General features: G+C 40.8%; 1 protein-coding gene across 1 annotated transcript in view; it reads left to right on the top strand.

Annotated features, from left to right (window-relative positions):
• The first annotated feature begins 6972 nt into the window (after positions 1-6972).
• AMFR (autocrine motility factor receptor) overlaps positions 6973-15143 on the top strand; it is a 41168-nt gene continuing 32997 nt past the window's right edge. The window contains exons 1-2 of the mRNA XM_079906252.1: positions 6973-7728; positions 15039-15131. Coding sequence (XP_079762378.1) covers positions 7462-7728; positions 15039-15131 — 360 coding nt within the window. The 5' untranslated portion in view covers positions 6973-7461. The remainder of the gene's footprint in view (positions 7729-15038; positions 15132-15143) is intronic.

Genomic DNA, 15143 nt, shown 5'->3' with positions numbered 1-15143 from the left:
AAATTCTTACAGGCAAGGATTGCTTTTCCCCCACTAGGCAGGTGAATGTTAAGAGACAATGGCAGGTTTAGGTCAATAAAGTTTGTGGGACCCTTGCTCTGATACCATTCTTGGGGGTATACTCCAAAACCGTGTTGCAGATCTTTGTGATGAGGATCTTCTGTTACTTTTGGGAGCTAGATTTGCTTGAGTGAGTCCAAGGTGCAACTCCTGTACCAGTTTTACACTCTTAATGAGTTGTATTAGAGCAGAACTCCCAGTGTATTACTGACTAGTACATTTTATACCAGTATCACCAGATCTTACTTCACAAACAACAGATCCTAATTAAACAGACGGGAAACTATTAAAATTGACTAGGCTGGGGAAAGTTTTGGGCATTGGTATAAAAAGAGAGAGATCCAGCGCTCAATAGAACCCTCCCCCATAATGCACAAATTCCAACATTTGTGCTGTTGGAATTTATGTATCTTAGTTATTCTTACAACCGTGGTAAAATGATCTGTGAAGGTGAAAGAAGTTTCTAAAAGTGGGCCTGTTACGTTTTGAACTCTTGGATTGTAAAGTTAGTTATTTCAATTGACGTGAAGTTACAGTGAAAGAGATGAAAATTTGGTTTTAACAAGTGACACAAAGCCTTTTCAAAAATATTTTGGAATGATCTGAATCAATTAGATTTTGTCAGCCTAAGAGAAAAATACCAAATTAAAAAATCTTTTAAAAACACTGCTAAATTAGGATCAAATTTGAGGGAATTAAAAAATAAATCTTAAGGCAAAAGAGTTTGCTGGTCGTGTTATTGCTTAATGGTATATTGTGTATGCCTTATTACAAATGATTGACTGTAGGTTTAATGTAGAGGAAATCTTATAAGATGCAGCTACTTAAAGAGATTGACACAGTTAATGTTTTTAATAGATAGAAATGACCTTTTGGTTAGTTGTACGTCTTTATGGTACTGACCACAGGGCTGTTCTCCTGAATATTGGGTGATGTGAAAGATACATCATACATTATACCCTATTTAGACTTGAGAAAATCAGACCAAGAGCAGTTGAGCAATTATGTTTATAAACATTCAAGTTTATTTAGTTGAGGTCCTGTCAGATCTTCACACAATTACGTATCTAATAGTGACTATAACTGTGCCCATGCTTAGTAGTAGGTGAGCACCGGTCTCCAGGACCAAAAATGACCAGGGATCTCCTTTGAAAAAGCCCCTAGTTTTGTGGACAGTCATCCTCCTTCAAGTGTAACAGTCCGGCCCTTCTGGTTTACATTCACTTGTTTCTAACTTAACTGTAATTTTACTGGTGAGCTCACTGATGAATCCTACAAGATTGGGGAAGGCAGAGATGGAGATGGCTCGATCTAGCCCACCTTCCATGACTGTTTCTGGAATCCAAATGAAAAGCTGCAGTGATGACTTGCAGGTGTGTTAGCTCCTGCCATTTGGGGAGAGTGAGGAGAGGCAGACTTTTTCTTGGTGTGATTTATAAAGTGCTGTCAGTAAGGAGTGTTTGAGTTGAAGAGTCATCTGATTCGAGGCCACTTGTGTCCTTTTGTAACTTAAGCTTTGACCTAGAAATTCTTTCTTGAGCATTACTTCCCAGTTGTATAAGTGCTTGAGTCAGTCATCCATACCCTGGGGCTTAAGTGAGAAAAACAGTAAGTTGGCTGAGTTAGTAACTTTGGAATATAATAGATCTGGTTTTGAGTGTAAAATTTATAACACAAACACAAATTTTTAAAACTTGTATTTGAACTGGTTAGTTATAGTTGTATCCCAATGCTCACTTGTTAAGTTTCCTGATGAAACTAGTAGAACTAGGGAAGTTCAAATTTGATGTATTCCATTAGAAAGAGGGTACAAGGGTACTGTTTAACACTTTCATTAGGTAAGTTCTTATCACACTTCTTCAAGAACCAACAGTCTTAAAATGTGCATTCCAATTCTCTAAATAATAAATACTGACTAGTTTTTAAATGAGCTCTTGATTAACTTATATTTTTGAATGCCTTCTATATTCCAGGTTTGTTTGTAAATGAGAGCCCACTTTTGCATTGTATAATTACAATATATGCCGTGTTCTTTTCCCTGAGTAATCTGAGTAGTGAATACTCTACATAAGACTACTAAATGGCATTGGAAAATACTCAGTAGGTTGAGGGAAAAACTAAAAAGTTTTACTCAAATGTTTTAAATCATTTTAGGATTGACATCCCTTTGAAGAAAAGTGAAATCTATTTTTTTCTATGTGATGAAGACTTGTGATTTTTTAAAACTAGATAATACTTAAAATAGCATTATGATAATTGTGTGTATGAATTTGTACTTTTAACAGTAGTTAAGACTTCTTACTTTTTATCATTGTCTTCCCTTGTAATTAGCATCGTATGGTTCAGTTATTATTATTATTATTTTTTTTTTTTTGCGGTACGCGGGCCTCTCACTGTTGTGGCCTCTCCTGTTGCGGAGCACAGGCTCCGGATGCGCAGGCTCAGCAGCCATGGCTCACAGGCCCAGCCGCTCTGCGGCACGTGGGATCTTCCCGGACCGGGGCACGAACCCGTGTCCCCTGCATTGGCAGGCGGACTCTCACCACCAGGGAAGCCCTATTTTGTATATTTAAGGGTTCTGTTAAGTTAGCATTTTATTTGGATAAAACATACCCAAACTAGCCAGTCTGTTTTCTTACATGGCTAATTAGAAGTGAGAGGTAGAGGTCCTCCTTTAAGGCAATCAGCTTAAAATTCCCTTTCTTAAATGGTGCGACTCTTACACTCTCAGGTTTTTAATGACTTCATTTTTTGAGATGAAATTCGTGGAGTACCTTTTCCATGTTTGAGTTCTTCAAACCTGATGTTTTCACTAGTTCATAGTGTTTGGAACAGTATGTGCCCATCACTAACACTGCTTCAGAGAGTGCAAAATTTTGTAGTCCCATTGTCAGAGAAGGCCTAGTGGGTTTTACTTATATAAGCTGACTGTAATACAAGTCAGCTTATATAAGCATGAGGTTTGATTTCCTATAATTATTCCACATGTTTTACATTACTCATTATTTGGGTTAAACTGGACTCATTTGAAGCAGTTTGCCTTTGCTAAATATGTAATGAGAAGTATAATACTGTAATTTGACTTGAGCCATAAAACACATTTTAATATTAGCTTGTATTTATCTAGCTTGTTTTTGTGAAAAAACTGACTAAAACCTAAGTAAATCTAGATTAAGCCAGTTTAGATGTAATTTGTATTTTAGTGATAGATTGTATCGTTAAGACTAGAGCTAAATTGAGAAAATGTATTATGTTCTGTTAAGGGAAAGATCAGCACATTTAAAAACTTAAACTTTGGTTGCTGTGTTCACATCATAATGTACAAGCATCATTTATAATTTGGCTTTGAGAATTTCTCTGGCATTAAGTTTATAGAAAAATGTATAAAAGAAACAAGTTTTGGTTATATTTTTATATTTGTAAAGTAAAAGTTTGATTAAAATGGTCACTGTTCTTTTTTTATTTTATCGTCATTTCAATAAAAAAAATTAGAATGACTCTGATTTTGTGTGTGGCTACTAATCTTAGCATGCCATTAGAAATCCTGCACGGTTCTTTTTCAGTATCATTGGCCAGAGGCCATTACATTAGGTAAGAGACAACTTGCATAACAGCAAGGGCTTGAAGACCTGGGACATCCATGTTGCCCTCCCCTTGCATTCCTCCATTGTGTGTTGGCAGTTGTCTTAGGCAGATGCGGTTTCCTGCAATGTGAAAGGGTCATTGGATTTGGAACCTGAAGACTGGCATTTAGAAGTTGCCATGCAATTTTGTTAACTGTGTTATATCATTGGGGACTCAGTTTCCAAAGAGAGTATTGACTTTAGTTTTTTTTTAATCAAACTTGCTTGGTGGTCATGATGTGCTGTGACACCATGCTTGCTACTTTTGTAATATTGGGTTGGCCAAAAAGTTCACTTGGTTTTAAGTAAAAATTTTTCATTTTCACCAAGAAATTTATTGAACGATGTCTTCGTTAACCGAATGAACTTTTTGGCCAACCCAGTACTTTGCAATTTAATTTCATTATTGTAATAGAAATGGTTTACTCAAAACGTGAGAATATATGTGTAATAAAACCATAGCCTTGAGACTTTATATCTGAACAAAAGTTGAACAAAACTTGATACAGTTATTGCAGAGTTTTTCTGAAAATTTTACTAGTTTATAGCAGGCACCAAAGAGCTATGAAAAATTATGAAAGAAAAGCTAAAAACTGAAATGTTCCCATTAACTTACTTTTTTCCCTATGAACTTGATTATTTTTTCCCCTCTGCTAGATTTAGTAATGGAACACATTGGTCCAGCTAATGAAAACACACGCAGAATTCCATGGGAGCACAATGAAGGCTACTGGATTAGATGATGAAGTTCAGTTCCTAGGCTGCTGAGAACCTTAAACAACACCCAGACTACTCAGCATTTCTCACGGGATGGTGAAAATCAAATGAGGTCATGAATATAGAAGGCTTTTGGATATTTTTAAAAATGAAAAGAGCAATAATGTATCTAGATATGAATCTTCACAACTCTGGTTTGTGTGAAATGTTATATTTATTTCCTTTAAATCAAACCAAATCAGAGCCCCCGTCTCACAAAATGGCAGGGAATTCAGTCTCAGTCATTATTGGGAATAGGGGACCTACCCAAAGTCATACGAATCCAGAAAGCATAAATGGTACTCTGAAATGAAGGTGGGGGTGGGGAGACCTCTAGCTTCCATCATGGACTCCATGGATATTTGTCCAAGCTGAACTAGCTTCTTAAGTCTGGATCCATTGCCTCCCTGCCACACTTGGGCCTTAGGATGCAAATGATGCAGGTGGCCCCTATGCCTATGGTCCAGCCTTCCTGGCCACACTAGTAGTCATCTCCCTGAGTCTGGTCTCCTTTCCCACTCCTATCATGATGTAGGATGCAGTACAAAGAACCAGGAGCATTGGTTGACTTTAGAAGGTGGGTTCTGTCCTTGAAAAAAAAATCCTTGAGGGAAGGATGTGCAAAAGCCTGGCTACCTTCTTGGAATGGGTGAGGACAAAATGTTGGCAGAACAAATACTAATTATCCCAGTGAGATGTCCAGATGCAAACCTTTAAGATCTTTTAAAATGCAAATAAAAAATAACCTTATATAGTTAGGTTAATGTCACCTATTCTCATATTGAATCTTCAGAAATTACAAGCTTCTAAAAGTATAATATTTAGACTATAGTTTTTATGTAGTCAGAATCAAATGTTAAAAGTTGCTATTAAACACAAAGTCATTCCAGGAAACAGGTTGCCTGAAGTTTTAACACTTAGAAAGTAGTGGTTCTCTCAAAATATAACTCAGAGTATAACACTTTGAATTCAAGATGGTGGAATACTGTACCTTAATAAGGACAGATTTATTAACAGTAGCCTCTTATGGTGACAGGACAAGTTTGGTATATGATATTTTATGACTATTGTGGCTTGGATTGAATTTGGATAGTTGGATAGTGTGGTTTAAAATTTATGGGGGCTTGGATAAAGTAGAACAGTTACTTGTGGAAAATCACTATCCTTTTTTTCCATATAAAACTTAATTTACCAATAAAGTTGAAAGTTTAGCATTTTAATCAAATGTCTGCAGGTAGAGAACCAAAGGGAACTGAAAGTATAATCATATAGATCTCATATAAAAGTGTGTGTGTGTGTACGCTCATCCTCCCTCCCCAGTAAAAGCCAAACTGTTGTGTTCATCACAGGCCCTTTAATAGGATGTTTCTAAAAATTACAAATTGGATAGTAATAACGTTGAGCTGAGCGATCTTTTGTTTTCTAACAAACTTTTAGAATTAGAATATTAGGTATGAAAGAGACCTTGAATATATTTTAGTCCTTTTCTTTTGAAAGTTTGTAAGATTCAACAAATATTTGCTGAATACCTACTCTGCATCAGGCACTAGTACAGGCCTTGGGGATACAATGAGGAATAAGACCTCCAAGATAGCACTTTTCTTTGGTAGTGCTTTTCTTTCTTTCTTTCTTTTTTTAACAGCCTTATTGAGCTATACTTTACATATTTCACCATATATACAATTAAAGATTTTTAGTATATTCAGAGTTGTGCCACAGTCACCACAATTTTAGAACACTTTCCTCACCTCAAAAAGAAATCCATGTTTAGCTTTTATACTTCAGTTCCCTCATCTCCCTAAGCAACCAAATAATCTACTTTCTCTGTCTACCTATGTTTTTGCTTGTGCTGGACATTTCGAATAAATGGAATCACGCTATGTGGCATTTGTGTGGCTGCTGTCACTTAGCATGTTGTCAAGGTTTGTCCATGTTGCAGCATGTATCAGTACTTCATTCATTTTCATGGCTGAATACTATTCCATTGTAGGGGATAACTTAGGTATCCATTCATCGCTTGAGGGACATTAGGGTTGTTTCTACCTTTGGCTATTAAGAATACCGTTGCTATTGACATTTGTGTGCACATTTTGTGTGGTGGTGTGTTTTCATTTCTCTTGGTTATTTACCTAGGAGTGGAATTGCAAGGTCAAATGGTCACTCTTAGGTTTAAACTTTTTGAGGAGCTGACAGACCACTTTCCAAAATAGTTGCACCATTTTACATTCCTACCTGCTGTATGAGGGAACACATTTTTATTTCCTGCTTAATCAGATTCGTTTTAGACTCTGCTGGAGGTTAGGAGTAAACAGCAGAAACTATTTGCGAGGAATTTAAGACCGTTGGTTAATTTTCTTTCTATGGGGTCAGGGCCTCTATTATTCCCTAAGCACCATCTCCTTTTTCAGCCACCTAGGAAGCTCCTAGGCCCGCAGGGGGTGCTCCGGGGTAACCTGCTTAAGGGGGCGTTTAAGGAAGCAAGGGAAGGGACAAGTGGCCGGACGCCCGGTGGTGGGGGTCCCCGAGTCCCGCGGATCGGCCACGCGGCCAGGGCTTGACCGCTTGTCAGCGCCGTCGGGCCTGAGTGACGCTTGGGCTCGGCCCCGGTCGGGTGCCCCGTGCGTCCGCCGGCCAGACCGAGCTGGGGTTTCGGCGGAGGATAATGCTGGGTTCTGGGCCCCAGGGCCTGCGGCCGTGGCCTTCGCCAGCCAGCCGGCGGTGCGACCGATAGGGGCGGGGGACGGAGGCCGCGCCCCCGCGCCCGTCCCGCCCGCACCCTGCTGGGGGCGGCGGCCCGCCCCTAGCCAGCCAAGGCTCTTCCGCGCCGGCAGGGGCAGCAGCGGGAGCGGCGCGGGGCGGAGCGGCGCGAGCGGCCTGGAGCGGCCCGGCCCGGCCCGGCGAGGAGGCGGCGGCAGCGGCGACGGCAACGGCGACGCCAGAGCCCGTGGGCGCCGTTCGCGAGGCCGTCGTGGCCCGGCCGCAGCGCGGGGAGGCCTGGGGGCTGGAAGCCGCCGCTGCCGCCATGCCGCTGCTCTTCCTCGAGCGCTTCCCCTGGCCCAGCCTCCGCACCTACACGGGCCTCAGCGGCCTGGCCCTGCTCGGCACCATCGTCAGCGCCTACCGCGCTCTCAGCCAGCCCGAGGCCAGGCCCGGGCCTGGGCCCGCCGAGGCGGAGCCGGTAACGGCCCCGGTGCAGCCAGACCCGGCCGCGCTCGTCCGGCCGAGCACCGGAGGACCCCGTGCCCGCGACGTGGCCCAGTACCTGCTCTCGGACAGCCTATTCGTGTGGGTGAGCGAGGCTGCCGGGCCCGCAGAGGAGGAGCGGAGAGGAGCCGGGCGGGGGATTGTGGGGACCGCCATGTCACCCATTATCTGTGGGGGGCGTGGCTGGGGCCGGGGTCCCCTCCCCCCGGGACCCCGGAGTGCGAGGCCCGGGGGGCGGGGCCCCGCCCGCGTGCGCGCCACTGAAGGGCCCGGTGAGGGGTTGGGGTGGGGTGGCTTTGGGGTCGTGAGGAGGGGCGGGTCCCGAGGGCAGGGTCGCCTTTGAGGGCCTGAGGAAGGGACTTTGGGACCCGGTTGGGGAGGCGCAGGGGGCGGGGCGCGAGGGGACGCGGCCGGCCGGGGAGGGTCAGGGCCGGGGTGTAGTGGGGAGGTGCTGGGGTGGGTTGGGGGGAGAAGTAAACGATGGCGGAGCAGAGTTGGGGTTCTGAGGGACCACCGGGAAGGAAACAAGGAGCCCTCAAAGAGCGGCTTGACCTGGCTGGGACCGGCCAGTCAATTACCCCGGCTATTTTATTAAACTGTGGAGGGAAGTTGGAAGGCTTTTCGGACTTTGTCAGACCCGGAAATGTTAACAGGTTTCCCACGAAGAGAGGGAAGAGACAATTCGGATGTTGAGAATAGGAGAATTTTAGGCATCTGGGTGTGTTCGGACATTCCTGTTTGGAGAGGCCTTTTTTTTTTTTCTATTTATTATGTGATTGTCCTGTTTGGGTAGAACAAACACACAAACTGTGCTTCCTTTCCTGCTGCTTTTACCTGGTGATTCATGAAAGTTTCCTTTGATGTCTGAAGGCAGCCAAAACATTCGGAGTCAAGAGGTGTCTCTCCATTTGAACTCAGGATTTTTCCTTTTAGTGATCCATTTTAAAACACGGTTTCCAGTTTGTCTGCCAGTGTAAGATAAGCAGCATTTACAAGGCATAAATGCTGGTTTCACTTATTAGAACAGATAATTTCAGGCGGGTAGGTCAACAGTATTTTGGCTTAAGAGCTTGGCTTATACCTTAGCCTTTGAATGCCTCACGGAAACCCCACGGCGATCAGAAAAGTTGTTCCAGGACTGAAGTCTGTCCCTTGGATTTGCTGTGGTGTCTTGGGTCCAGAGTCTTGTCTTCTCCTGTAAATTCCCGTTTTGGGGTGAGAGCCGGCTGTAAGTGACTGGGATTAATATTCCAAGTATACAGAATGATACACAACTCATTTGTTATAATTAATCCCACTGTGCTTCATCAGGAAGCAATGGGATTTATGAATTGTAGGTGTGGGTCAAGTCTCTTGGTCCTTCTGATGAAGAGGTGAGTAGAAGGCAGTGAAGGGTGAAGTTCCATTCCTCCACTGCTGTGTAAAGCTGAACCTTACAGTACAGAAGAAGGGAGAAGAGAAAGAACTCAGCCACACGTCTCTTGTTTAATTTCTATTACACATTTCTAATTTCTATTACAGATTTAAAAAATCTATTTTTGCATTTCAGTTGGCAGGTAAACTGATGTGGAGAGTGATTTTGCCAAATGTTGAGAATATAATGTAGTCTTTTATATATATATATATATTTAAGTATATGATACAAATAAGCCTTTGAAATGGAACTGCTATAGTATTTAACAACTACTAGTATTGTTTAATGATCTCCCTACCCCTCCCCAGAGTTTCTTTTTACAAAACTCATGTTCAAATTCCAAGGTTAACATCTCTTCATAAAACATTACATAAAGCCTGTTGATTTTCTGTGAAAATTATTACTTTTAAGAAAATTTCCTTTTCTTCCCGGCTTTTTCAACAGAGGTCTTGCCTCATGCGAGGTTGTAATTTCTTCCTATCTGCTGATGATTTTTTTCCTTTCTCAGTTGATCTTGCTGTTTTTCTTCCATCTTTCCTTTGTAGTTTTCACACTTATCTTGGTCTTCCTTGGTTCCTCAGACCCTCCATGTATGCATTGTCAGTTTTCCTCATCACTCATTACTTAAGTTTCTGCTTTAGTAGGCTAGTGGGAGTCAAAATCTCAGATGCCTTCCTCTGAGGCCTGACAGATCGCATTATTAGGTGAATATATGGCGGGGCCTTTGTCAGAATGGATCCTTTCTTGCCCTGCCCAAGGACACTCAGATTCAATTTTTTAAAAACCAAACAAAGGACTTCCCTAGTGACGCAGTGGATAAGACTCCTCGCTCCCAGTGCAGGGGGCCCGGGTTCGATCCCTGGTCGGGAAACTAGATCCCATATGTGTGCCGCAACTAAGAGTTCACCTGCCACAACTAAGGAGCCCAACTAAGGCGCCCGCCTGCTGCAACAAGGACCCGGTGCAACCAAATAAATATTAAAAAATAAAAAAGGCAAGACGAAACAATCAATTGATCTTTCTGCCAGTTTGCAAATCCTGCTAGCTATTATTTTGCATATTGGAATCTCTAAAACTTATCTTTGTAGGGCACAGTTTAGATGAATATAGATACTGATATAATGTCTTCATTTTGATTAATGTCCTAGGTGATTTTAGGCATGTTAATGGTTGAGAAACTGATGAGGGAGAGGATGGGGTATGGGGTGAAGGTCAGATGTTGTAAACCTTGCCTGCTCTGTTAAGGAGTGTGAACATTATTTCATGGGCCAGAGGGTTTAAGTGGGAGTGAAGGGGAGGAGGGGCTGTCATGATGAGATGATCTTTTCAGGGGCAGACCTATAACTGCAGTGGGGAAGGTGGATTTATGTAGACAGGGAAGAGGCCAGGAGATGTAGTGACCTAAGACTCCAGTCCCCAAAGGAAGTTCTCCAGGTGGCCTTCTGGCACTGACATTGAGAACAGGTGTGAGGGGAGGTTCCCAGGGTTGTTGCACTAACAAATACCCAGGTTTGTCATGATTATTTGTTTCTTCATGTCTTTCTAGAACTTTCATTCCAGATTAGGTTTTATTTTGTTACTCATTTCTGGGGTAATTTTACATTGTTCAGATGTCACTTCCATTAAAGTACCTCCTGATCAGTTTCCATCATTGTTTTGAATTGTTCAGGTGTTTTTGGCTTTTCAACTTCAATTAATCTTACTCATTAGTTTCATTACTTTCTCCTGGTTATTTTTCAGTTCTGGTTTTTTCTTTTTCTTTTTTATGTATTTGCTTTTAAAACTGTAAGAGCTGGCCATGGTAAAATGGAGAAATAGACATATGAAACAAGTTTTAAGGTTCTGATGACTTAATTATATGCAAATGAAGTCGTTTAAGAAGTGTCAAGGGAAAAAGTCACCAAAAACGAAAATGGATAAAAGTGAACTGACCGTTGAGAGCAGGGATTGGCAAACCGTGTTGCCAATTTGGCCTATTAGCTAATAATGTTTTTTACATTTTTAAAGTTTTTTTTTTTCCGAAAGGAAGAATATGTGACTGAGAGCATGTGGCCTACAGAGTCTAAAAATATTTACTGTCTGATAGCCCATTAGAGAAAAAGTTTCTGACTCCTGCTTCAAAGAGCCCATCTTCACATAATTATACAACTTGAGAACTGAAAGTAATTTACTCGGTTTGAGTCTTTATGAGATGAATATTCCAAAGATGATTAGAGAAAAATGTTAGCTCCAGAAATGTTGGGGCAGCTGAAGAAAAAGACTAAACTTGTAAATAATAGGATATAAACCTAGATAAACAACTTAAAAATATAGGAAAAATCTTTATAGTGGGGGGGGGAGGAGATTGCTGTTTGATTGCTCGCTAGATGTATGCTGCATGCTTTGTATACGTAATCTCATTTATTTCCCTAATGTTGTGCAAAGAGGAGCACAAGCATCAGTATAATAGGGGGGAGTTTGCATTACTGGCATTTTATACTTGTCACTGGGAGCCTACAGAAAAGTAACATTCCAGTTGTCCTTAAAGGAGGAGACTGATAAAAGGTGTGTTTGGGGGGGGAGGGGATAGTTAGTGCTGGTGTTAAGTAGAAGACTAAGAAATACCCAGATTGATCAAGTCGACACAGTTCACATCTACATATTATACAAATATATATGGTATGTATATATATTCTTTCTTTTTCATACACAGAAGGTAGCGTAGTAATCACATTTCTACACTTTGCTTTTTTTTCAGTGAGCAAGTTATCTTGAAGGTTCTGTATAATGCTAGTAAATGCAGAACTGCTGACTTAGTTTTCCTGGCTTCATTGTATTCTGTTGAATGGCTGTTTTACGGTTTATTGAACTAACCTCACTGATGGACATTTAATTGGTTTTCATTTTTCTGCTATTATAAACAGTGCTCCAGTGAACCCCTTGTACTTAGATTTACTTACATTTAAGTTTGGATTCTGCTCACAAAGAAAGATTAGTTAGCTGTGTACAGCAGAATGAGGTTAGTACTTTTACTGTGGTCTGCAAGGATAAAGTGAGGTGAGAAAGTTTGTCCCAATTCCGTTGGTTTAAATATGGACTGAAGTGTTGTTTCTGTAAGGATATCACTGATGACCTAGTGGGATCTGATTTGGAAATTTATTTTAATTTTTATTTTATAATGGAGTATAGTTGATTTACAGTGTTGTGTTAGTTTCATGTGTACGGCTAAGTGATTCAGTTATACATATACATATAGCCATTCTTTTTCAGATTCTTTTCCCATATAGGTTATTACAGAATATTGAGTAGAGTTCCCTGTGCTATACAGTAGGTCCTTATTGATTATCTATTTTATATATAGTAACGTGTATATGGTAATCCTGGGATTTGCTTTTAAATGAGGAATGGTAATTATGTTTCTTTCTGTATCTGCAATTTTTCAAGCCTTTGTCAATTTTAAAATTGAGAATTTATTGGAATGATGATATTTGTGAAATTAAGACATTTTTCTGTAAGTAGAATAGAATAGTTAATAATTATTGAGATGTTTTTAAAAACACTTCATTCATGATCTTAAAATAATTTAGTTGCTTCCTATCCTGTATAGCTTTCACTTTCATAAAGTTCACAAAAGGTTATCTCTTTCCTTTTACATAAAATCCCTTTCTCATATCAGTTTACTTTCTCAATCTCTTTTTCCATTCTTAGCTGTGCTGATTTTTAAATCTTCCATTTATATTACAATAGGAAATGTTTATCTACTGGTGATGGAATTATGAGGGACTTCCACTTGTTTTTTTTTTTGGTAAATCAAAGATACAAAATTTTTATACCTCCTTTTTTTTTTTTCTTGCGGTACGCGGGCCTCACTGTTGTGGCCTCTCCCGTTGCGGAGCACAGGCTCTGGATGCGCAGGCTCAGTGGCCATGGCTCACGGGCCCAGCTGATCTTCCTGGACCGGGGCACAAACCCGTGTCGCCTGCATCGGCAGGCGGACTCTCAACCACTGCGCCGCCAGGGAAGCCCTATACCTCATTTTTGAACTTAGAAAAACTTAAGAAAAGTTTTACCTGAGAAGTAATACTTTATTTCTTATTTTGTAACCCAAGGTGTATGAGAATGCTGTTTAAGGTAGAGAAATGATTAAGCAACCCTAAATTTGATTTCTCCTCTGTTGTTCTCACAGCAGCTGGCTTGGTCTGTTAGATGCTTACCAAGTTCTGTGTCTTGTAGATCCTAAAAGTTCTTTGAGTGCAGGGTCCAGATCACCCTCATTTCTCTTAATGTCCTACATGCCTTGAGCAAGTAGGTGCTAAATGTGTTGAATTTATTTCTTTACTTTGTAAGCCTACCTGCAAAAACAGGAAGAATTTTAAAAAACTGCTTTGTAATTAGGCTTGGAATGTTTGGCTGATTTTAAAAATCCTCTTCAGCTGGGGGATATGGCATGAAGGATCGGGGCTGTAGTTTTGTCTTATGACATTTTTTCTTAATTAACATGATTGGGCTTCCCATTAACTGGTTTAGAGCACAATGAAGATTAGCCTTTTAAACGTCTATTTCATCTCCTTAAAATTTAGTATTCTACACTATTTGTTGGAATGTTTTGAAGAGGGCTGCTCCACAGGGAGTCATGTTAGGGAGGTGGGATGTTTTGGATAACTAATTTGGGTTTTTTCCTGGCTATTTGAAGGATTTAATTACCAGAAGAGTTTCATTTTTCAGCACTATTTTTGTTTCAGTTCTTTGAAAATACATCACATACTTCCTTGCCCCATTAGACAGGCAGAATGTAACTAAACATAATTTAATGAATCAGGGCTACCATTCATTGTATGTAATGTGTCAGGGCTACCACAGGGCTGGATGGTGTGAAGCACTAAGGGGAACCTGAAGAGATCTTAGGGAGTTTGCTTTCTTATCTTACTCTCTTCCGTCACCTTCCTTTTATTTACTTATTCTTAAAATATCATTTGCTTCTTTTAAAAGTAGATGGAAGAATGACCTGGAAAGAGGAATATGGCCACCTTCCTGTAAACTTAGTGAATCAAAGATTGAAGCAGCCTTTACGTTGTTGGTGTTTGTTTTCATTTGCTCTTAATAAAAGTCCTCTTTACCGTCTTCATCAAGGTCCTTTTGGCTTTTTCAGGTTCTGTGGTTTTAGAAATCATTTGAACATCAGTAATGTGATGTGCCACACTAGCCTTTGAGTCAGGGGCGGCCCACGTTTTCATTTTGTAAGCATTACATTTGTTGTTTAGGTGTAAGGCGATCCCTCTCTTAATTACCAAGAAAGTTTTCCACTTGCTGGTGAAGAAGGCTTTGGATTGTCATTGCTGTTTCATGGTTGCCTTTCAGTTCTCAGCTCTTCCTGCTTTCTTGATTCCACTCCCCTCGAATGCCCCAGAACCTTTACTTTAAGGCCAACACCAACCACAGATATCTTTTGTCCCATTGCAATACATTTGAAAATGTGTATGTTTTTGATTCTCAGTTCTTCATGATCTTGTGAATTTTTTATGACCATCCACACTCTTCTCCACGTGTCCTATTTTTCTGACAGGGCAGGGCAGGATGTTTGGGTGCTGGACTTCACTGTTCACGATAACTGCATTTTCTGGAAAAGTTTTCTTCTAGGCTGTCAAAATCTTAATGTAGGAAATGATGTACCTAGGAGACACTTATGGTTTTTTAAGGTGCATACAGTACAAAGTTTACACACAATTCAGTTAAGACTGAAGGGGAAGATGGCCTTCTGGGGGGTACATGTTGGGACAGGGCTCTGTGAATTAACTGCTGAGTTGGTACCTTCCTCCCCACTCCTCATCCGTACCCTGCCACCCATAAAAATGTGCCCCTTCAAATATTACTTATCTTGTACTGGTAGAAAACTGGAAAGTCTCAGTTATTAGAAATGTTGGCTGAATTCCTAATATAAAATTTTTAGAGCTGCTTTTATTTTTCAACTGGAAATAAACTTCCTTTCTTTGGTTTGTGTACAGGTTCTAGTAAATACTGCTTGCTGTGTTTTGATGTTGGTGGCTAAGCTAATCCAGTGTATTGTGTTTGGCCCTCTTCGAGTGAGCGAAAGACAGGTAAGTCCAGAT

The sequence above is a fragment of the Stenella coeruleoalba genome, assembly GCF_951394435.1.
Source record: "Stenella coeruleoalba genome assembly, chromosome: 20".
Lineage (NCBI taxonomy): Eukaryota > Metazoa > Chordata > Mammalia > Artiodactyla > Delphinidae > Stenella > Stenella coeruleoalba.
Note: the sequence above shows the minus strand (reverse complement) of the source record. Positions and strands in the feature narration are given on the sequence as shown.